The 24331-nt window shown below is 39.5% G+C and overlaps 1 protein-coding gene across 2 annotated transcripts in view; it reads left to right on the top strand.

The window, feature by feature from the left end:
- CYTH4 (cytohesin 4) overlaps positions 1-20524 on the top strand; it is a 53794-nt gene extending 33270 nt beyond the window's left edge. For both annotated transcript variants that reach the window (XM_070754818.1, XM_070754819.1), the window contains 5 exons: positions 5870-5981; positions 9356-9432; positions 11389-11460; positions 17799-17953; positions 19502-20524. In XM_070754818.1, the coding sequence (XP_070610919.1) occupies positions 5870-5981; positions 9356-9432; positions 11389-11460; positions 17799-17953; positions 19502-19574 (489 nt within the window). In that variant the 3' untranslated portion in view covers positions 19575-20524. The remainder of the gene's footprint in view (positions 1-5869; positions 5982-9355; positions 9433-11388; positions 11461-17798; positions 17954-19501) is intronic.
- The last annotated feature ends 3807 nt before the right edge of the window (positions 20525-24331 follow it).

Raw genomic sequence — 24331 nt, 5'->3', positions numbered from 1 at the left:
AAGTATGTAAGTTTGAAATTAACAGCATAATTTTTATATAAATTGAAATAAATTTATATGCAAAATAAACCAATATGCATCAATTTTTCCAGTTCAATTTTCATATCATTATGTTCAGAAATGTTCAAGCTACAAATCCCACACCAACTTTAGCAAAATAGAATGCATTCTGCTAGCAAAACTATCCATAAAGTAAAGACTATTTCACAAAAACGGGGGGGAGGCACATTTATGTGCAAAATAAACCAATAAGGATTAATTTTTTCAGTTCAATTTTCATATCATTGTGTGCAGTAATGTTCAAGCTACCAATCCCACACCAACTTTAGTAAAATAGAATGCATTTTGCAAGCAAAACTATCCATAAATTGAAAAAAAATCACAAAAACGGGGGGGGCGGCACATTTATGTGCAAAATAAACCAATAAGGATTAATTTTTTCATTTCAATTTTCATATCATTGTGTGCAGAAATGTTCAGACTACTTTCCAAGTGAAAAAAGTTTTCAAATTGACCAAACATAAGCACTTCAAATGAAGTGTTTTCGGTCCGGGTCGTATGTGACCCGAACATATCACTAGGAACTTTTTTCGAACAGAACAGCAGGGAAAAATCAATGTCAAACCACTTCTGAAATGTTGCTAAGAAGATGACATCATGGATGTGTCTAAGTAATCACTAGGATTGATAGTTTGTGGTACTGTTTGTATTGCTTCTACAAGCCCTAAAACTAGGGAAGGATATTCCAATTATTTTGTGGTACATTGATCAAGTGTATGAAAGACAAACAGAATCATACTTGATAGCCATAAATGAACATGCCCATCACTAATGGGAACTCTTGATTATCACAATTATATCTGCATTTATATACGACCTTTCACTTTTCTACTGGATGTGGGCAAATATTGGAATTATTATTATTATTATTATTATTATTATTATTATTATTATTATTATTATTATTCCAAATGTAAAATAATGCACTTGGGGAAAAGGAATCCTCAATCTGAGTATTGCATTGGCAGTTCTGTGTTAGCAAAAACTTCAGAAGAGAAGGATTTAGGGATAGTTATTTCTGACAGTCTCAAAATGGGTGAGCAGTGGGGTCGGGCGGTAGGAAAAGCAAGTAGGATGCTTGGCTGCATAGCTAGAGGTATAACAAGCAGGAAGAGGGAGATTGTGATCCCCTTATATAGAGCGCTGGTGAGACCACATTTGGAATACTGTGTTCAATTCTGGAGACCTCACCTACAAAAAGATATTGACAAAATTGAACGGGTCCAAAGATGGGCTACAAGAATGGTGGAAGGTCTTAAGCATAAAACGTATCTGGAAAGACTTAATGAACTCAATCTGTATAGTCTGGAGGACAGAAGGAAAAGGGGGGACATGATTGAAACATTTAAATATGTTAAAGGGTTAAATAAGGTTCAGGAGGGAAGTGTTTTTAATAGGAAAGTGAACACAAGAACAAGGGGACACAATCTGAAGTTAGTTGGGGGGAAGATCAAAAGCAACGTGAGAAAATATTATTTCACTGAAAGAGTAGTAGATCCTTGGAACAAACTTCCAGCAGACGTGGTTGGTAAATCCACAGTAACTGAATTTAAACATGCCTGGGATAAACATACAGTGATCCCCCGGGTATTGCGATCCCGATCATTGCGAAACGGCTATATGGCGATTTTTCAACCCGGAAGTAAAAACACCAACTCCGCATGCGCACCCTTTTTTCTATGGCCACGCATGCGTAGATGGCGCCGGGCAGATCAGCTGCTGGGCAGCTTCCCTGGGTCTTCCCCCTCTTGCTGGCGGGAGGGCGAGCGGCGGGCATCAGCGAGGAGTTTGCGTGGGCGGCAGGGAAACCCCAGCGCCGCTTCCCAGCTGAGTCCTGAAGCCAAACGCGGAAGTTCGCTTCAGGACTCAGCTGGGAAGCGGCGTGAGCGAACGGCGTGGGCGGGCGAAGGGCGGGCGAGCGGCAGCGAGGAGTTTGCGTGGGCGGTGGGGAAACCCCAGCGCCGCTTCCCAGCTGAGTCCCGAAGCCAAACGCGGAAGTTCGCCTTTGCCTTCTGGCTTCAGGACTCAGCTGGGAAGTGGCACGAGCGAACGGCGTGGGCGGGCGAAGGGCGGGCGAGCGGCGGGCGCGCGGGCAGGCAGGCGGCGGACAAGCGGCGGGCGGACAAGACAAGCGGCGGGCGCGGCAGCAGCGAGGAGTTTGCGTGGGCAGCGGGGAAACCCCAATCTTCAGCTCCTCGCTGCTGCGGCGGAAGTAAAAACACCATCTGCGTGTTTTTACTTCCGCAGCGCTACTTCGCGAAAAACCGATCATTGCGAGGGGTCCTGGAACGGAACCCTCGCAATAATCGGGGGACCACTGTATATCCATTGTAAGATAAAATACAGGAAATAGTATAAGGGCAGACTAGATGGACCATGAGGTCATTTTCTGCCGTCAGTCTTCTATGTTTCTATGTTTCTATTATATTTGTATGCCGCCCCTCTCTGTAGACTCGGGGTGGCTCACAGCAACAATAAAACAATGTACAACAAATCTAATAATTAAAAAAACACTAAAAACCCATTATTAAATGCAAACATACACAAAAACATACCATGCATAAACTGTATAGGCCCGGGGGAGATGTCTCAATTCCCCCATGCCTGATGGCAGAGGTGAGTTTTAAGGAGTTTATGAAAGGCAAGGAGGGTGGGGGCAATTCTAATCTCCGGGGAGAGCTGGTTCCAGAGGGTCGGGGCCACCACAGAGAAGGCTCTTCCCCTGGGTCCTGCCAAATGACATTGTTTAGTCAACAGGACCCAGAGAAGGCCAACTCTGTGGGACCTAACTGGTCACTGGGATTCGTGCGGCAGAAGGCGGTCCCGGAGGTATTCTGGTCCAATGCCATGAAGGGCTTTATAGGTCATAACCAACACTTTGAATTGTGACCGGAAACTGATCGGCAAGCAATGCAGACTGCGGAGTGTTGGTGTAACATGGGCATTATTGTCTTTTTCATTTTTCTTCTTCCAATGCTCAGGCTCTTAAATAAGGTTTCATAGTGTGTTTGATTTGCATTCTGGAGCTACAAGTATTTTCTGCAAAAGTTTGCAAATGTACAAATTCAGTATCAGTTTTTAAAAATGATCTTGAAACATCCCTGTGCAACTTTGCATAGGGATCTGAAATGACTTTGTGAGTAAAAACGAAGCTTTCTGAATGAGCAATTTCGGGAAGTTGCAGGAACATTGCCTAATAGATGACATCATATCCCAGTAGTCCAATTTTATTACTTCATTGGATGAGAAATCACTTTTAAAATCTCCGGAAACCTAGCAATAAGTTGTATGCACATACGCACAACTTGTGGTTCTCCTAAATTTTAAGAAAATGCTGTAAAATGAAAATACACTTCTTGAGCATATTTGTATATGCTTATCTTTGGGTCATTTTCCCCCTTGAGGACTGAGTGCACAAGTTTTGGCAGTTTCCTAGGCAAGATTTCAGAAGTGGTTTGCCATTGCGTGCTTCCTATGACTTATGAGAAGTGGCTAGCTCCAAATCACCAAACTTTGTGCCTTAGACAGGATTAGAACTCACAATCTCCTGACTTCTGATACCCTAACCACTACACCAAATTAGCTCTTGAGGATTGAATGAATTAATTTCAGTAGTGATGAAATGCTCTTTTCTTTCACTTTCCATCCATTTGTTTCAACTTACTTATTAGGGCTATGTTGGTGGAGCTTACGTATGACTCACAGCATAAGCTTTATGATTGTAGTTTCAAATTAGATTGAGAGGAATGGCAGGAAAACATTGTTTCATTGCAGGAAGTGATACACACTCACATACGTAAAGAGAGAACTGAGAGAATGAAGCGGTTTAGCTAATTTCCTTCATTTTTTTTAAAAAAAGAAAATAAACATATATCTAACTCATTTTGATGGATGAAGATGTTTGTTTAGATGTCACAGTATCAGTGGTAATGCTAGATATCTGGTGATTCCATCAAAACTATATGTGTACTCCTAATAACACAACTATATTACATATACTATTTAGAGGCTCAGATTGGTTTGGAGCAGGGGTGGGCTTCAAAAATTTTAGCACAGGATTCTCTGCCCAGTTATTGAGTGGGCGTGGCCATGATGAGTGTGGCCTAGTCAGCCTCCTGCTCCATGGGAGGGGCAGGCGTTTTTTGCCTCCCCAGACTCCGGAGGTTTTCCTTGAGCTTCAGATAGGACGAAAACAGCCACCCCAGGCTCTGAAGGTCCTCTGGAAATGGGAAATGGGCCCATGGGGCTACCTTTGAAGAGTATTCAGAAACTTCAGATCGTCCAAAATGCAGCCACCTGAGCAGTTTTGGGCCTGAGCAGCAGTCCCTTTGGGCCTGGGAGGCATAGAAGTATAAATAGATAGATAGATAGATAGATAGATAGATAGATAGATAGATAGATAGATAGATAGATAGATAATCCCACCACGGAAGAAGTCGTGCCCCAAGGTGGGAGGTGGAGAAAGCTGGAGAGGGGGTGGATCGGGCGGGCAGGGGGCAGTGGCGAGAGGCCAGGGATGCAAGGCAGCTCCTTTTCCTTCCACCCATGTCTACTGCCGGTGCCTCCCCACCCCCGCCCCCCTGCGGGCTGGCAGAAGGATGGGGAGCGCGCAGGGCCCCTCCGCACTTTCATCGCCCCCAACTCCAATGCCTGGCTCCTTGCGCGCTGTTGGAAAAGGGTGAGTGGGGGGGGGTGTATTTTGAGGCACGCGCGTGTACGTGCGCGCAGCTTACAGGGAACAGGGCTTGCAAGGCCTCCAGAGTTGTGGAGGCAAGCCCGATTTGGCATTCCGGATCGTAGCCCATCATTGATGATGGGCGTGGCCTAGTCACCCTCCTGCCCTATGTGGGGGGGAGTTTGCCCTCCCTGGATTCTGGAGGCTTTCCTAGAACCTCAGGGAAGGAGAAAACGAACACCCCAGGCGACGGAGGCCCTCTGGAAGCTAGAGATGGGCCCATTTCCAGCCTTCCCAAACTTCCAGTGGACTTGTTTCTTGCCCTACCTGAGCCTCAGTGATGGGATGGGAACGGTCAGGAACGTAGTTCCGGTAGCAAAATTTGGAGCTCCACCGCAGAGCACCCAATTTACACTGAAAGATGTTGAAACAAAAAGCATAGGCCACAACCACGGTGTAGTAGTAGAAATTTTGGTAGCCCATCACTGTGGAGCCTCCATGTGCACCGTTTACCTACATCTATACAGGCCATATGGGGACTCCTAGGAGGGGAGGAGCCAGTTGGGAGTGGGATTTTGGGGTTCTCCAAACTGCACAGAATCTTAGCTAGAGGTTCTCCCTGTGAATCCCCAGCAGCCCACTCCTGGTTTGGACTATATAGTCAATCTTAAGAAAGAGCAAATTGCCAGTTAATAAACAGAAAGGACTGTCCATTGAAAGGATGGTTCCAAGGTCCAGACCTATCAAAAGAGCTGGAGTGGCACAGTGGTTACAGTGCAGCACCGCAAGCTACTTCAGTTAACCGCTAGCTGTAGTTTCAGCAGTTCAAATCTCCCCACAGGCTCAAGGTTGATTCCATCCTTCCGAGGTGGTTAAAATGAGGACCCAGATTGTTGGGGGCAATAGGCTGATTCTGTAAACCATTTAGAGAGGGCTGTAAAAGCACTATGAAGCGGTATATAAGTCTTAAATTAAAAGAAGGAACAGGTGGCATAGGAAGGAGAAGACTCTACCTGACATCTCAAATCAGGAGGCCAATTACTATCCAGGTAAATAAATACATTGACCTGGTACACTGAACATTAAAACTCATCATGATTTTCTCCTGCTTTCACCTCTTCTTTTCCCTGGCAGAATTTATTTGAGAGTATCAAAAACGAACCCTTTTCCATCCCGGAGGACGACGGAAACGATCTCACCCACACTTTTTTCAACCCCAGTCGGGAAGGCTGGCTCCTCAAGCTAGGTAACCGGCTTGTAATTTGCTAATAAGAAAAAAAAACCTTGCTCCTGACTGCTACGCAAATTTAAGTCTTTTTCCAAGGAAAAGGGTTGTGTTCCTATTGTAGCAGAGGACTGCAGCAGCAGAAACCAGCCCGCCAGCCAGCCAGCCTGCCTTCAGCTATGGGGCCAGAGTGACCCCTGGTGTTTGGCTCTGGTATATATTTCTCTAGAGAATCCTGCAAACGGCACAAAGACTGATTTTTGATTTTTTTTGTTCCTCACTTGGCCTGGGTAACTTGACTGGCATCATTTAATGGGCTGGAGGAAAGCCACCTGGAGAGCCAGTTGCCGGGGAGAATGCTGGGGACACTTTTTCAAAGGGATAAATTGAAAGCTATGTCGCTATGTTGACAAGCGTTCCAAGCCTGCATAATAAATAGAATTTATGAACGGGAGGTTCAACCCGGAATTGTCAAGAACCAGTAATTTAACCAGCAATTTGTACAGCAAGGAGAGATGATTTAATGAGATGCTCTTTCCTTTCCTTTCTCATCCATATACTTTGTTTCACTAATTCATCAACCTGCTTATTAGGATTAAGCCGGTGAGGCTTATTTCTGATTAACAGTGCGATCTTCTTCCCGGCTGCTCTTTGAAGTCCTCCTCTGTGCTCTTTAAAAGTATAAATCAAAGGCTGTAAAGAAAGAATAAAGTATTTTGGCTCCAATTGAATCAGACCCATAACTTTCCTGGGGCAAAGTCCCATTTTTACTTAAACATTATCCCTCCTTTCTTCTTTCACTGAGAAGCCAAGCAATACTGTGAAACATTTCTCATACCGTAGCTTTCTTAAAGGGAAAGAAATGTACAGGTATCCCTAGACCAGGGCTGTCAAACGCGTGGTCCCATTGGCTGGATGTGTCATGTATTGGCCACGCCCATGCCTGATTTAGCGAAGGGGGGGGGAGTCCTGATATGTCATGTGACACAGTCGTGACAATGTTAATTTGAAATCCCTGTCCTAGACTTACTACCATAAGTCAGAATTTCTTTTGCCAAACAAAGTGTTTGTCAAGAACTGACCTATTCCATGATCACTTTTTTTGTCATGGTTAAACAAATCACTTCATTTGTTAAGACAACTAGACACAAGAACAGTTTTTTTCCGAACGCCATCACTCTACTAAACAAATAATTCCCTCAACACTGTCAAGCTTTCTACTAAATCTGCACTTCTATTCTACTAGTTTTTCTCATCATTCCTTTCACCCATTTCCTCCCATGTTGACTGTATGACTGTAACTTGTTGCTTATATCCTAAGATTTTTATTAATATTGCTTCTTCATTGCTTATTTGATCCCTATGACAATCATTAAGTGTTGTACCACATGATTCTTGACAAATGTATATTTTCTTTTATGCACACTGAGAGCATATGCACCAAGACAAATTCCTTGTGTGTCCAATCACACTTGGCCAATAAAAATTCTGTTCTATTCTATTCTATTCTATTCTAAATGAATCCAGCTTCCTCTTTGATTCCCGGGGTCAGGTGATCTCCTTTTGCAACCTTCTGACAATCAAAGTCGATGGGGAAACTAGACTGACTTTACAACCATTTACTAATTTAACAACTGCAGTGATTTAGAATGGAATAGAATTCTTTATTGGCGAAGTGTGATTGGATACACAAGGAATTTCACAAATGGGGCCAAAAAAGTGGTGAAATGTGGCAAGACTTACTTAACAAGGTTCTCACTTATCAACATAAATTTTGGGCTCAATTGTGGTTATAAGTTGAGGACTACCTGTACCAAATAATGTCTGGCTCTTGAGATGGATATTTTTCTCTGTTCCTGCCCTAAATCAACACTCTGGTTAAAAAAGAAATGTAGCATAAATGCTGAAAAAATTATCTAAGTCAATCATCTAAACCTAAAGTAAGGGCTTCAGGTTTAGATGATTGACTTAGAAACAAGTGACTCATGTCCTCCATCTAGACTATTTCCATTGACTCTACATGAGGCCACCCTTCTGACAAGTATCAGAAGCTTCAGCTGGTTAAAAAAATGTGGCTGCAAGAACTATGCTAGAAGGGCACATGTAACACCCGATACTCTGCAAACTGAATTGGGTTCCAGTTTGCTTCTGGGTCCAGTTCAAAGTGTTGGTTATGACCCATTAAGCACTACATTGCATGGGGCCAGGCTATCTAAGGAACTGGCTTGATCCCATTACAGTAATCCCTTGCTACTTCACGGTTTATCTTTTACGGATTCGCTATTTCACGGGTTTTCAAAGGGGGCTTAAATCCATTAAAGATTTTAAATCCATTAAAAATTCATAAAATTCTTCTACATTATTACTGTACTCCATTAAAGAAACTGGAAGGATATCACATGTAGTTCCAGCTGAGAAACATTATAGAATGACTGTTTAATGCAAAGTTTTAAAAGTCCAAATACTTGTTAAATACATAAAAAATATCTTTCCTCTACTTCACGGAAATTTGTTTTTCACGGGTGGTCTTAGAACGCATCCCCAGCGAAAAACAAGGGATCCCATTACATATGTTGCAGATACCACCAGACTGGTGGGCTCTAAGAAGAGAGCTTTCTCTGCTATTGTTTCCTGCCCTAATGAATATCCCCCCCCCTCGAGGCAAGGGAGGGTCCCACGTTTGTGGCCTTCTGAACAGGATTAAAATATAGCTCTGCAGCCTTGTGTGAGGAGCTCAAAGGAGCGTGCCATGAGAGCCCTCCCTCCCTTTGCCTTCAAATAGTTTATTTGGTTTTTTTTTTCAAATATAACGTACAAAAAAGAAAAAACATACATAAAAACATACACTTACAGCATTTGGGAAATGAAAGTTTCCCCAATTTTTAGGTGTTTGATCAGATAATTTTTGCTATCTTTCACATAGTATTAATTTTTCAATTCTTTTATTCGACGTGTTGCTTTGCATAGATCTTTAATTATTTCTTTCAAATAGTTTTTAATGGGCTTTAATTATTCTTACCGCTTTAAGTTTTTTTACATTTTTAAGAACTTTTAATTCTAACATTGTTTATAAAATTTAACAATGTTAGAATTAAAAGTTCTTAAAAATGTAAAAAAATTATATTTCCATGTTTTATTATATATGGTTCAGAAATGTGAAAAACAAACAAACAAAAACAAACAAGCTGGTAATTAAGTTTTGATGTTTTGATGAAGTGCCTGACCCCTGGCTGTACTAGCTACAGCAAATATTGTTTGTTTGTTAATTCATATTGAGATATATAGCACCTCACATTTTTATGGATGTGTGATAAGAAGCTTTGCCATTATATATCTAAAAAAAAAAACCCTCCCCAAAACCTTAATTAGCTCATTTCATTCTCTCTTTGGTCCAGGAGGCAGAGTGAAGACCTGGAAACGCCGCTGGTTTATTCTGACAGATAATTGCCTCTACTATTTTGAATACACCACGGTAAGAGCATCCTCAGAGATGACCTTCGATATACAAGATTTCTTGGCTAGAAATTAAAGCTTAGGTGAATCAGAAAGTTGTCCAAGTTTTACATTGACTGCTCTGTTGAGCTATAGTAAGAGTAAGAAGAAAAGCTCGCTACCTGACTTTATCCTGCTGATATATCCAAGCAGAAGTCTTCCAGCTTTATGTTCTCCCACATTACCACATCTCATATTTGGTTATGCTTGGTTCACTACTTTTGTTGTAGAGGTAAGCAACCAACATGAGAAAAAATCTGATGAAAGGATGCAGAATCCTTCACAACACTGAGATAATGGTTTCAGTTCATGGCGAAGTGAATGAATACCTGTGTTCTGACCCAGCTCCCCAAACACAACACACCCTCTGAAGTTAATTCAGAGGTTGTATGACTTGGTTTGTCATTCCTTAGTGTAGGTAGGTAGGTAGGTAGGTAGGTAGGTAGGTAGATAGATAGATAGATAGATAGATGATAGATAGATAGATAGATAGATAGATAGATAGATAGATAGATAGATAGATAGATAGAAAGAAAGAAAGAAAGAAAGAAAGAAAGAAAGACAGACAGACAGAGATAGATAGATAGATAGATAGATAGATAGATAGATAGATAGATAGATAGATAGAGATAGAGATAGAGATAGAGATAGAGATAGAGATAGAGATAGAGATAGAGATAGAGATAGAGATAGAGATAGAGATAGAGATAGAGATAGAGATATATAAACACTATACAGTATATATACTACTCCAAAAAAATAAAAATAAAGGGAACAACAGAATGTAACTCCAAGTAAATCAAATGTCTGTGAAATCATACTGTCCACTTAGGAAGCAACACTGATTGACAATCAATTTCACAGGCTGTTGAGCAAATGGGATAGTTGTGCAAATGATATAGTCAATGAGAACATTTCATTCATTCAGATCTAGGATGTGTTATTTGAGTGTTCCCTTTATTTTTTTGAGCAGTATATATTTCAATGGCTACCCTAATTATTCTTTTGTTGGAGTGTTCAGTTTTGGAGATTAATTTAGTTCTTTCAAAATCAATTTCATGTCCTGTTGTTTTAAAGTGTTGGAAAAGGGAGGAAGTTTTTTCTTCTTTTCTGACTGCTTTCTTGTGTTCTGAGATGCGTGCATTTATTCTCCTATTAGTTATTCCCCAAATTACATTGGGGGATCCCAAGCATGATACCATGGTCTTTTGAAACTAAAGGATGCCAATGCAATGCAAGTTTGTCCAATATATGTGGCTGGGCAGATTTTGCATGGTATTTCATAGACTCCTTGATTTTCTAGCAGGATCTTGCCTTTGGGGTTTCTTAAGATGTTGGCTGTTTTTTGGTCAATGCCAAAGGCTGTCTTGATATTTTTTGTGTGGAGAATTTTGCTGATTTCATCTGTGGGGCCTTGAATCTATTCTAGGTTCTTGGGGGTGTCTTCTTTTGGATTGGGTTGGTGATTGTTTTTCTTTGGAATCTGTTGGAAATTAATACATTTATGAGACTGTGTAATTCAGTTTCCAGGTGGTCTTTGTTGACTAGGCATTTGGTTCTGGAGATGAAGGTCTTGGCTACGGAGTTGATCTGTGCAGGTTGCCCCCAAGAACCAAGATATACACTTTCTTTTGAGAGTAGGCAACATAATTTCATTCTTAATGTGTGCTACTAGGCTCACAGTAAAATATTACAATAAAGGTTAGTCTGAATCTTAATTCCAAACTCTTAAGAAATCATTCTGGTTCTCATTCCAGCTGTAGAACTTTTTGTACTATGACTTTTTTGTGTTTTTATTGAACTGGAATCCCATGCAAGAAAAAGGAATTAAATCTTCTACCAGACATATTGAAATAGAGACTTAAGATTTACATTAATTTCACTGATATTATGTGCACAGTGAGACAATTCACTTCTGATTTCTGCTGTTTATTAGGACAAAGAACCTCTAGGTATTATCCCATTGGAAAACCTATCAGTTCGACCAGTAGAGGATGTCAAGAAACCAGTAAGTCATTGCCAGTGGGTTTGTAAAACATGTTAGATTGGGCTAAAATAAGTAACTTTCTACATCAGTGTATTGTAGGAGAACAGCTTTATTAGATGCAGCCTTAGCGCCTGTTATATTTTTATATAGTTTATTTATATTTTACATATTTTAGTGTAATTTTGTGTTTTAACTGCTGTTCGTTTATTATGTTTTTATCACAGAAAATAAAAATATAATCAATATATAACAAATATATAAATAGTATGTGAGAACAAGACCATTATGTTAATGCTTAATTTGTTTGGGCATAGCATGATATGGCAATTCAACAATTATGTATTATTATTCCATGTTTTCAATTTAGTGTGTTATGTGAACCATTTAATTCTCACTGAATTGTAAAGAATTTACTTGTTTCCTTTTTTGGTGGGGGGTTACTCCCCCCCCCCCCAAAGACCAATACCTTTCTTCTTTAGAAATTTGTCATGATCGTGAAGTCTATGGAGTCCAGTCCTTAAATTTCTTTTTTCCCTGTGTTGGGGCATTGTTAATTTAGAATTCCAATGTATTGTAGCTCAGAAATAAAATGTTGCACTACTGCACATTTCAATTCAGGCTTCCTGCTATTTCTCTTTCAAGCCTCCTTAATCTGGGGGCAAGATTGCCTTTCAGGACATCTCTTTGGGATTGGAATATAACAATGGGTGGGACTCATCTATAAAGTTCAGCATATACTCATACTGGAAATTCCAGGGGTTATAATTTCAGAATGGAGGTTAACAAAACTTGAAACTAAAGTGGCCATGCTTTTCTTAAAGGCATTTTTCTTCTGTTAATTTCTTTGCTCCAAACCCCACAAAATAAATGTATATTTAAGGACTGAAAACAAAGCAATATGAACTTCATGATCTCAAATTCCTTTTTGTATATATGCATTTATTAAAGCATTTCAGTTTTAAAAATTGTTTACCTTTTTGTTGTTAAGTTCAAACAAATCTACTTTCCACATGAAAAAAAAATCAGTGCAATGAATTCCAAAATCGTATTTCAAATTTAACTGGAGTCTTAATACTTTCTAATGTGCAGCTGCCAAAAAAGCCAATGCAGCACTAGACTTCATCCACGGAAGGGCAACTCCAAGATCATTTTTTTAATATTAGATTTGTTTCGCTATAATATTGTTTTTTATTATTGTTGTGAGCCACCCTGAGTCTTCAGAGAGGGGCAGCATACAGATCTAATAAATTATTATTATTATTATTATTATTATTATTATTATTATTATTATTATTATTATTATTAGAAATGATAGCACTGCTCTATGCTGCACTAGTCAGGCCACACTAGGAACATTGCATCCAGTTCTGATTACCATGATAGAAAAAAAGACCCTGGACAGAGAAACAAAATGATAAGGAGTTTGTACAATGATCAGTTAAAGGAAGTAGCTATTGTGTTTAGCTTAATGAAGAGAAGGATTAGGGATGACATGATAGAGATCTTTCAGGACTTTAGGGGCAGCCACAGAGAAGAAGTGATTAGTTTTGATCTCCAAGGTACCTGAGGGCAGAGCAAGAAGCAATGGGTAGAAGCTTGTTAAAGAGAGATCCAACCTGGAACTAAAAAGGATGTTTCCTGACAGTGAGACCAATTACTCAATGGAACAGCTTGCTTCCTGGAATTGTGGATGCTACTTTGCTGGAGGATTTCAAGAAAAGATTGACCATTCATTTGTCTGAGATGTAGAAGTTCTCCTGCCTTGGGCAGGAGTTTGGACTAGAACAGGAGTCCCCAAGCCTTTGGACCTCAGGGATCACCAAGGTCATAATTTTAAATCCCACTGACTACCAAATTCATAATTTTAATTCCCACAGACCACCAAATTCATAATTTTAATTCCCACAGACCACTAATATGATTTTTTTTATAAAAAAATAAATACATTTGTAAAATAATGATCAGAGAATTATATTAATATGAAATGCATGACCCCTCTTCGGAGAGGGGCGGCATACAAATCTAATAAATTATTATTATTATTATTTATTATTATTATGACACAATCGTAAATGCTTATTTAATCATAACAAAATCTTTAAAGGTTGTTTAACTGTAACAAAATTATTAAAGGTAGTGTAATAATTACATCATCATCATCATAATAACAATAACAACAACAACAACAATAACAACAACAACAACAACAACAATAATAATAACAATAACAAAAACAACAACAATAATGAGTAATCTTATTTGACGGTGGCTTGCTGATGTTGTTGGGGAAGTCAGTCCCATATTCCAGAGCTGTAGATGTAGTCCCTTTCCTCCCCCTCTTTCCTTTTAGCCTTTCCTTTTCCTTTTCCTTTCCTTCTTTCCTTTCCGCTTCCTTTCCTCTTCTTCCTTTCCTTTCCTTTCTTCTTCCTGGACTGGATTAATTGATCTTGGCCATGTCTGACCGAGGGACCAAGATTTCTCCACGGACCAACAAAATTTTCTTGCAGATCATCAGTGGTCCACTCCACGGACCACAGATTGATGACCTGTGGACTAGAAGACCTCCAAGGTCCCTTCCAGCCTTATCTTGACTTTATGCTTATGTTTTTGTTCTTTTTGTGGAGATGCCTTTAGTCCACCATTTCCTCATTTTATGGCTTTTTTTTTTCAAATCTGCCAACCGTGATAAAAACAACCCTTTTAAAACAAAAAAAACCCCTCCCTAACCAGTTGTCCTCCTGGATTCATGTTACATTCTTCATTCTCTTGTTTGAACCGCTCTCAATAGGCTAACGGTTTCTCTCTACCTGTTTCTTTCTTATGAAATGTTTCTTGTGCTGAGACCCATAAAGGCATTTTCAGGCACACTCTGTGTTTATAACTGTTCCATATTTTCAATATGGAGCTTCTAAGATAATGTTTTGTAAAATCCACATTAAAATCAAGAAGAAGCCCTTTGTTTCAATGTTTGGACCCATCAAGGACCCAAGATACAGACTTCACATAGGTCAATATAATCTCATCCGAAAACTCCAGTGGAAATAAAACTGGTGCCAGTTCAGAAGCCAGTTTCCTACCTTGTCTTCCACTTTCCTATCGGACTGGAAGGGAGAAGAAATTTCATCAATTATACATAATGCCATATGCCATACTGGAAAATTATTAAAGGAGTAGAACAAGTTAAAGCAGCTAAACTGCATTACAAAGTTGATGTCAGATCTCTTAACTTCTTGCATATCATTTGGATGGATAACCCTAATGAGACTAAATGGCTGGTTCTTGCCAAGGACCAGCTAAGTATGATCAAAAACAAATTCCTGGCCAGTACTTTCCTTTAATTAAACAGCTGACATTACGCCAAGCCTGCACATGCTTACTCACTGGGAATTTCTTTTTAAAAATCAGCATAAGATTAGGTGGTATAGCATGGACTCTATCTACCTACCTACCTACCTACCTACCTACCTACCTACCTACCTACCTATCTATCTATCTATCTATCTATCTATCTATCTATCTATCTATCTATCTATCTAGCTAGCTAGCTAGCTATCCTATGCTATGCTATGCTATGCTATCCTGTCTATTTACCTATCTACCTATCTACCTATCTACCTATCTACCTATCTACCTATCTACCTATCTACCTATCTACCTATCTACCTATCTACCTATCTACCTATCTACCTATCTACCTATCTACCTATCTACCTATCTACCTATCTACCTATCTACCTATCTACCTATCTACCTATCTACCTATCTACCTATCTACCTACCTAGCTATGCTATGCTATCCTATGCTATGCTATCCTACCTATCTACCTATCTACCTACCTACCTACCTACCTACCTACCTACCTATCTATCTATCTACCTACCTACCTACCTACCTACCTATCTATCTATCTATCTATCTATCTATCTATCTATCTATCTATCTATCTATCTATCTAATTTATATGCCACCTAACTCCTCAAGGACCTGGGTGGCTTACAACAAATAAACTTGCTGCTTGTATCCTTAAGATTCTTTTATTAATATTGATTGTTTATTCATTGCTTATTTTACCTCTATGACAATCATTAAGTGTTGTACCTCATGATTCTTGACAAATATATCTTTTTCTTTTATGTACACTGAGAGCATCTGCACCAAGACAAATTCCTTGTGTGTCCAATCACACTCTTGGTCAATAAAGAATTCTATTCTATTCCATTCCATTCCATTCTAACCAATTTTAAAAAATAATTACAAAACCCTAGTAAAAGCCATACATATCTCTCATGGCCAGATCTAGATGGTATCTCATTCGGTCAATGGCTCCAGGCCTGCCGGAAAAGCCAGGTCTTTACCTATTCCCAGATCACAAGCATTTTGAAGATCTGGGGTTCAAGTGAAACCTCAACTGTGGCCTTTTCCAGAAAAATCAGTTTTTCTGTATCTCAAATCTTCAATATCTCAACAATAGTGATGGGCGAACCCAACGGTGTTCGGGTTCGGCAAGTTCGGATAAACTTTACGCAAAATTCGGCCGAACCCGAACTGAACCTGAACTCGAACCTGAATGAGGAATCCCTCCTACGAAGAGATTCCAGGGGCGGAGCTTTGACGTCACCGGCAGGTTGCTAAGGATGCCAAGGTGATCACTTCCTGGATTCCATGGAATTCAGGAAGTGATCACCTTGGCATCCTTAGCAACCTGCCGGTAACATCAAAGCTCCAAACACCGAACATGACCCCGAATTTTGCCCGAAGTTTGAAAAAAAATTGGGTTCGGGTTCGGCATACCGAACACCGCAAAATTTGGTATGGTCCCGAATTGTGCGGGTTCAGTTTGCCCATCACTACTCAACAATGGACTCAACATAGTATCTGGGCTGCTTTGATTATTTTCAAATATGTGGAGATAAGTGTCCAATGAACATGAGCTTATTTATATGTTAATGCTTTGTCCTTCTATCCCTTCACTCTCTGGTTTGGTTACTTCCTTATTTTTCAGCAAATCAAAAACCAAAGTTGGAGAACAGGAACAAAACCTAACGTCTATTCCTGGTCTGCAAAATATGCATGTACCATAGTTTGCCAGTCCAGCAGTAATCAATTGATCTATTTAAGATGCATATTTTCTGCTTTCCCTTGTATGGTCTCAGGTGGCTAATAGAAGAATGGTAAAATGCAATTAAAACTGGGGTATGCTGAAATCCATCAAATGACTAATGGAAGAGAAGGAAAGCATGGGAGGAAAGCAGAGAGGGGAAAGTGCTCCAGCAGTGGACTCCTTCATGCAATATCTTCCATGATTTAGCATTTTATTGGAACTGAATCTAATTAGCTCCCAATATCCTCTTATAATGTACATTGTAAAATAAATGTTGGTACTTTATGGATGGGGATGGTCTAGGAGCTATGCTGCATCATTTGGAGAAATGCAAAATTCTCATTTTGTAAGATAATAATTGCAATAACCAACTGCATTCCATTCTGCATATTAGTCCATAAGTGGCGGACTAGGGGAAACCAATTGGAACACATAAATCCACATGTAAATGAAACATATGTGCAAAATAGCATCCTCTTCCAGATGTATTGGATTAGCAGCCTTATCACCCCCAGCTATCCAGGTCAAGATACGAAAGTCGCCCAGAAAGTAATGCACCACTTTTTTCTTCTTCAACAATTATTTATTGAACTCAATGTAACTTACACACAAGAAAGAATGATGTTTCTTCTATACTCCCTATTTTTCCACGTAATCTCCGTCCCATTCTATGGCCTTCCTCTAGCGAGATACAAGGGTGTGTATGCCCTATCGGTACCACTCCTTGTTCTGGTCACGAAGCCATTTTTGCACTGTGCGAATCACCTCTTCACCCTAACCTCTGTGCCCAGTGACTAACCGTACTTCTGTTGACTGCAGATTCTCCATAAATTGTACACAAACGTTTGTGAATGTTCCCAACAGTTTCTTTCTCCACAGTGAGAAATTCAATGGCAACACGCTGCTTGTAATGTACATCACTTACAGATACCATTTCGAAACACTGCTGTAACTATGCTATCTGTCTGAAGAAATGAAAAATGTATACATGCACTCCTGACAATTCAAATAATGTATATCTAAAGTTTTGCATTCGCACCATTACTGTAGGCTGAGAAGAAAAATGTGGTGCATTACTTTCTGGGTGACCCTCATAAATAAAATTCCTTTAGGATCCTTGTCCTGGGTCATAGAGAGGTCCAGGATGGTTTTTACCTACAGCACAAAAGAGATGTACACATCCATATCAGATATTGGAGAGAGTAGCATTGTTGATTCTCACTGCTTTTCACCTTTCCCCCATTTTTTTTCTTTCAGAATTGCTTTGAGCTCTTCAATGCAAACTGCAAAGGACAGAAGATCAAAGCTTGCAAGACTGACGGTGATGGAAGGGTAGTTGAAGGCAAGCACCAATCCTATAAGATCTCTGCAACCTCCCAGGAAGATCGTGATCTATGGATTGAAGCCATACAGTAAGGAGCAAAGGCTGTCATTCTACGGCGGGAAACAGTGACATGGGGGGGAGGGGGGAGGCCCCAGAAGAAGAGATATGTTCAGCAATAAGGAATATCACAACATTTTAGTGTTGGCTTATCAGAAGCACCTATCATCATTTCATGAAACTGCTTTTCTGTGAGATATTGCATTTGGAATTATTGCATTATTCTCTCTCTCATATTTTTGACTTCCTATGTGTTCTGTCAGGCTCTCTGGTAGACTCCTCCCAAAAATTCACAGGTACAAATTTCAGACACAAACACGTTTGAAAATTCAAAATAATGTTCTTTATAATGAAAATTCACTTAACCTAAGCCCTCTTTTGGTATAGCAAAGAGCTTTCGTCTCCAAACAAATTGGTACTTTGTACAAGTCCCTTATCAGTTCTATGATACTTAGCTTGCAGCTGTGAGGCAATTCACAGTCCTTCTTCTTTCACAAAGTGAAACACACTTTGCTCTGGTTTAGTTTCAAAGTGGGGAAAAATCAGCACACAAAAGGCCAAAGTCAGTAAAGCAGTCACAAAACACAACGATCAGATAATCCTCCACAATGGCCAAACCCACAGGCTGCTATTTATAGCAGCCTCACTAATTACCACAGCCCCACCCAACCACAGGTGGCCTCATTTTCTTTGATAATAATCTCTCAGTTGTTGCCTATGCATCGCTCTCCGCATGCGTGGCTGTATCATTAACTCTTGTTCTGAATCCAAGGAGGAGCTAGATAATTGATCTCCTTCTGAGCTGTCTGCCACACTCTCCTCCTCCCTGTCACTCATGTCTTCTTGGTCAGAGGAGCCTTCATCAGCAGATTCCACCGGGGGCAAAACAGGCCTGCAGCATGTGGATGTCTCCCCCACATCCACAGTCCTTGGGGCAGGAGCTGGGCCAGAGCTAACCACAACACTATGCAATCATCAAGTAAGAAACATGTATGCATTAACCACCTGACCACATTTACTTTTGAGGTCTCCCCCCCCCCAAATTATGACACAAGACCATTAACATTAACATTAGCATTAACATGTAGACTTATATACCACTTCACAGTGCTTTACAATCCTCTCTAAGCAGTTTACAGAGAGTAAGCATATTGCCCCCAACAATCTAAGTCCTCATTTTACCGACCTTGAAAGGATGGAAGGCTGAGTCAACTTTGAGCCTACTGATATTCGATCTGTCAAACTGCTGGCAGCCGGTGATCAGCAGAAGTGATCAGGCTTCTTCCTGACTTTTTTGGTTACAGTTTCAGAGGCTCAGGTTTGTAAGTGAAAAATGGTTCTGGAGAAGAGGCAAAAAAATCTTGAGCACCCAGTTCTTATCTAGAAAAGTTTGTAAGTAGAGGCGTTCTTAAGTAGAAGTACCACTGTATGTAGAAACATGGAAGTACATAGCTATCACATGGTCTGTTGTTTTCCCCAGCTTCAAGCTTAAAATTTCCATTCTGTTTTGTGAAAGATGCAATCAGTGCTTTGCGTAACAGCCAAATCTTAATATTATTTCCATTTTTCTTTATTTTAGAACCAGCATCACTAGAGATCCCTTCTACGACCTGGTTGCTGCCCGTAAGAAAAAAGTTACCAACAAAAAATGAACCTTCTGGCTTGTACCACCATGTTCAGTGGATGATTAACACCAAGAAAATATTTATTTGAAGCCTGTAAGGGCAAAATTCCTCAACCATCTCTGAGACAGACAAGTGAATGAAGGATGATAGGTGGCCTGTTTCCATTTTTCAGAGTTATCATACGCAGAATCAAAAACTGCTACATGAATTCTTTCTGTACAGAAAAAAAGGACAGATTTCTGAGTAAATGGAGCAGGATATAGTTGTGTGCATGTGCCTAGGTAAGGATGGTGGAAACCAGGGAATGGTTTCAACAGTAGTTTTATACCTGTAAGACTAGATTTTTCAACATTGACACCTGCCTTCTCTGACTCACTATCTTGAGATTTCTTGAATAATGATGCTATCGGAGATAAATTTACTTGGAATGAAGGATGAAGAATGAAGGATGAAGGACAAAGTGAACTAATAGACTCAAGGGATGCTGTGAAACCTGGCCAGAATAAACACACATTACTGTGTGGCTGAGCTTGGCAAATGGCTGATTTGGACCTGGGATTTATTGCCAAGTTGATGATTATACTGAACGTTAGTTATTTTAGGACAGAATCTTCCAGCCAAAATCAGTCTCTAAACAAAAATCAGTGCAATTAGTTGCTAGTTCTTATGTTCTTTGAGTTGGCTGGTCCACCAGTGTTGGAACAGTTGAAAAGTGTGTTTACATGTGGATATTTGTTTACTTCTCTCCTCCTCTGAAACATTCATTAGCCTAGAGGATCAAAAGCTAGGGTTATAGTTGGTTTTTTTTAAAAAAATGTGGACGACCTACATTCAAATCCCATCTTCACTAGTGATGGGTGAACCGAACGTGCACAATTCGGGTCTGTACCGAATTTTGCAATGTTCGGTATGCCGAACATGAACCCGAATTTTTTTCAAACTTCGGGCAAAGTTCTGAGTCGTGTTCAGCGTTCGGAGCTTTGACATCACCGGCAGGTTGCTAAGGACGCCAAGGTGATCACTTCCTGGATTTCATGGAATCCAGGAAGTGATCACCTTGGCGTCCTTAGCAACCTGCCGGTGACGTCAAAGCTCCGTCCCAGGAATCTCTTCATGGGAGGGATTTCCCGTTCGGGTTCGAGTTCGGGTTCGCTTTGGGTTCAGCTGAATTTTGCGTAAAGTTCGTCCGAACTTGCCGAACCCGAACACTGTTGGGTTCGCCCATCACTAATCTTTACCACTCTGATTGTAGGAAAGTTGTTTCATTCTCCTGTGAATTTTTCATCTATACAATGAGTTCTGTAAAATAATAAAATTTGTTTTACGTGGTTATGAAGAACTGTATTGTTGTAAGAATGATGCCTGCATGCTAATGAGTAGTACAGTATTTTTGTTTAAGGAGATGTAAAGAGTTGCTTGTTATTAAAATACACTCCCATATGCACACTTAGCCAGAATTCGGGTGTGTTCTTTTCCACACTGATTCAAACAGATGGAGAAATAACACTTCCTTTCTTTTCAAATGAAAAAAAAGAAAGAAAAACATCTTGAGGTCTTTTACACTTGTGGTTTTGTTTTTATAACATAAAGCAGAAGCAGGAGGTATGTTGTACGTCTCTGCTGCTTTTCTTTTTTCTTATGAATCCTACTATTCAATTGGGAAAAATGCAAAAGATTTGTTAGATGTGAAAAATCTTAAATTCACCAAATGGCAACCTCAGTCAAAGAAAAAAGTAAGTCTAAGTAAGAAAGTCCAACCTGGATGACCCAACAAATAACTTGATATAAGATAGTGTCTAATATCAACATTAACAGGTTTTGGGAACTGATGGCACTCAAGGATGTTGAAGTTGTGCTCTTATTCAGAATAAAGAATATACGTGGCAGAAAAATGATCCAAGTCCATTTTGAGTCTTATCCAGCACTCTTAGAGCATATTGTCTGATCTAATTCACTGCAAAGATGCAATGACTTTAATCCATGATCTTAAATGGATTCTGAGAAAAGAGAGCTCTACACAATCTTGTATAGAGATTATATAGTATGTACAGTTCTAGTATATGGAAGAAACATGTGCTTGTTTGTTTAAATTGTTAAGGAATAAAATGAGATTTGCAGGAAAGCTATACATTTAATGGATGAATGAAATATGATCCCTATCAAAATAATTTATATAGGGGATTAGAAATAAAGAAGATTGATGGCAGAAAAAGACCTCATGGTCCATCTAGTCTGCCCTTATACTATTTCCTGTATTTTATCTTAGGATAGAGATATGTTTATCCCAGGCATGTTTAAATTCAGTTACTGTGGATTTACCAACCATGTCTGCTGGAAGTTTGTTCCAAGGATCTACTACTCTTTCAGTAAAATAATATTTTCTCAGGTTGCTTTTGATCTTTCCCCCAACTAACGTCAGATTGTGTCCCCTTGTTCTTGTGTTCACTTTCCTATTAAAAACACTTCCCTACTGAACCTTATTTATTCCTTGAACATATTTAAATGTTTTGATCATGTCCCCCCTTTTCCTTCTGTCCTCCAAACTATACAGATTGAGTTCATTAAGTCTTTCCTGATAAGTTTTATGCTTAAGACCTTCCACCATTCTTGTAGTCCATCTTTGGACCCATTCAATTTTGTCAATATCTTTCTTAGGTGAGGTCTCCAGAACTGAACACAGTATTCCAAATGTGATCTCACCAGCGCTCTATATAGCAGGATCACAATCTCCCTCTTCCTGCTTGTTATACCTCTAGCTATGCAGCCAAGCATCCTACTTCCTTTTCCTACCGCCCGACCACACTGCTCACCCATTTTGAGACTGTCAGAAATCACTACCCCTAAATCCTTTTCTTCTGAAGTTTTTGCTAACACAGAACTGCCAATTCAATACTCAGATTAACAACAACTCTCTTATGTCTACACTTCAGCCAGCCAGATTGAATTAATATCCTTTAAACTTGGTTTCTTTATTTAGAAAAGGGGCCTACAATTCTATCATTTTAGGAATAAAATACTAACTTCTTTGGCGGCAAACATCCATAACTCTCAGGTTATGTTGAGAGGTATTTTGCAGAAAGGAAGGTGCTTTGAGGAACCCAAAGATGCTTTTTCAAAAAACCCACTGGACTTTTTTTCCCCTTGAAGATGTTTCACTTTTCATCCAAGAAGTGAAGTGAAGAAGCTTCTTGGATTAGAAGCAAAATGTTTTCAAGAAAAAACAAAGCCCAGTTGCCTTTTGAAATAGCGCTTTTGAGACTACCATGACCTGGAATCTCCATCGACATAGCACTTTGAAGAATGGTGATGCCCTTCATGAATGTAGTAGAGCTGATTTTTAGAAGGGGCATTAAGGTAAAAGTATAAGACATGAATCCATCATGGGTTAGTTCATGCATAGTTGAAAGGACCAGACAGCAATGAGGGGACAAATAATGAACGCCATCTGCTGACCTGTGAGTGAAGTATTTATCTGAATTTAAATATTTTGGAGAATGAATATATAAAGGCATTGTATGATTAAGAAACTTTGGATGTAGCGTAATACTGGAACAATGTGGATTGAAAGGTCTAAAATTTACACTAAATTACAATTTAAAAGAAAAGAAATTATAAGATGATGTGTCATTGGTATTTAATGACAGATAAGTTGTCACGAATGTATAAAGGCATTTCAAATGAATGAAAATGTAAGGGTAAAGAAGGGGCCTTTTATCATTGATGGTGGACATGTGACAAAGCAAAGAGTAGGATTCACATATTAATACAGAAGATTCTCAAAGTGAATATAAAGATAAAACCAGGTTCTGGGTTTAATGGAAAAAAAACTTAGGGAAAAAATGTAACTTTGATGTTGCGTATGTTGACGGCAGCAAGATTACTTTATGCACAAAAATGAAAGGACATCTTTATTCCTACAATGGATGGATGGTTCCAAAATTTGATGGAGTTAGCAGAAATGGCTAAATTGACTGCTTTGATAAAAGAAAAAAAATGCAATCACTTTGTTTCTATTTAGAAACCATTTGTGGTCTTTGTGTTTGAGGTAGAAAAAAATGAAACTTTGATTTTGGGTTTTACCAATTAATAGGTTTGTTTTTATAGAAATGGCTTGTTTATAATAATATTATGTAAAGTTGAAGTTTGAGGTTTCTATCTTATTTTACTGCATCAAAGAGAGTTGGAAGTCAACACCTTCTCTTTATTTTTATTTATTTATTATTTGGATTTGTATGCCGCCCCTCTCCGAAAACTCGGGGCGGCTCACAACAAGTGAAAAGACAATCCAATACATTAATCCAATTAATTAAAATATTATAAATTTAAGAAAAACCCCTATACTAACATACACACACACACAAGCATACCATATATAAATTCAACGTGCCCAGGGGAAGATGTTTAGTTTCCCCATGCCTGACGGCAAAGGTGGGTTTTGAGGAGTTTACGGAAGGCAGGAAGAGTAGGGGCAGTCCTGATCTCCGGGGGGAGTTGGTTCCAGAGAGCCGGTGCCGCCACAGAGAAGGCTCTCCCCCTGGGGCCCGCCAACCGGCATTGTTTAGTTGACGGGACCCGGAGGAGGCCCACTCTGTGGGACCTAATCGGTCGCTGGGATTCTTTCCTTTTTCCCCTACAGTTTTGCCTTCCACTTTTCCTCCCCTATTTTTCCTCCCCTATTTTCCACTTTTCCTCCCCTATTTTCCTACTATTTTCTTTTATATTTTTGTATTATATATTAAAATTGGAGTTACATGAATTGATTTCTCCAGATTGGAAATATATAA

This window comes from Erythrolamprus reginae, chromosome 6 (assembly GCF_031021105.1).
Source record: "Erythrolamprus reginae isolate rEryReg1 chromosome 6, rEryReg1.hap1, whole genome shotgun sequence".
In the NCBI taxonomy this organism is placed as follows: domain Eukaryota; kingdom Metazoa; phylum Chordata; class Lepidosauria; order Squamata; family Dipsadidae; genus Erythrolamprus; species Erythrolamprus reginae.
The sequence above is the reverse complement of the archived record's forward strand: the minus strand, read 5'-3'. Positions and strand labels throughout refer to the sequence as shown.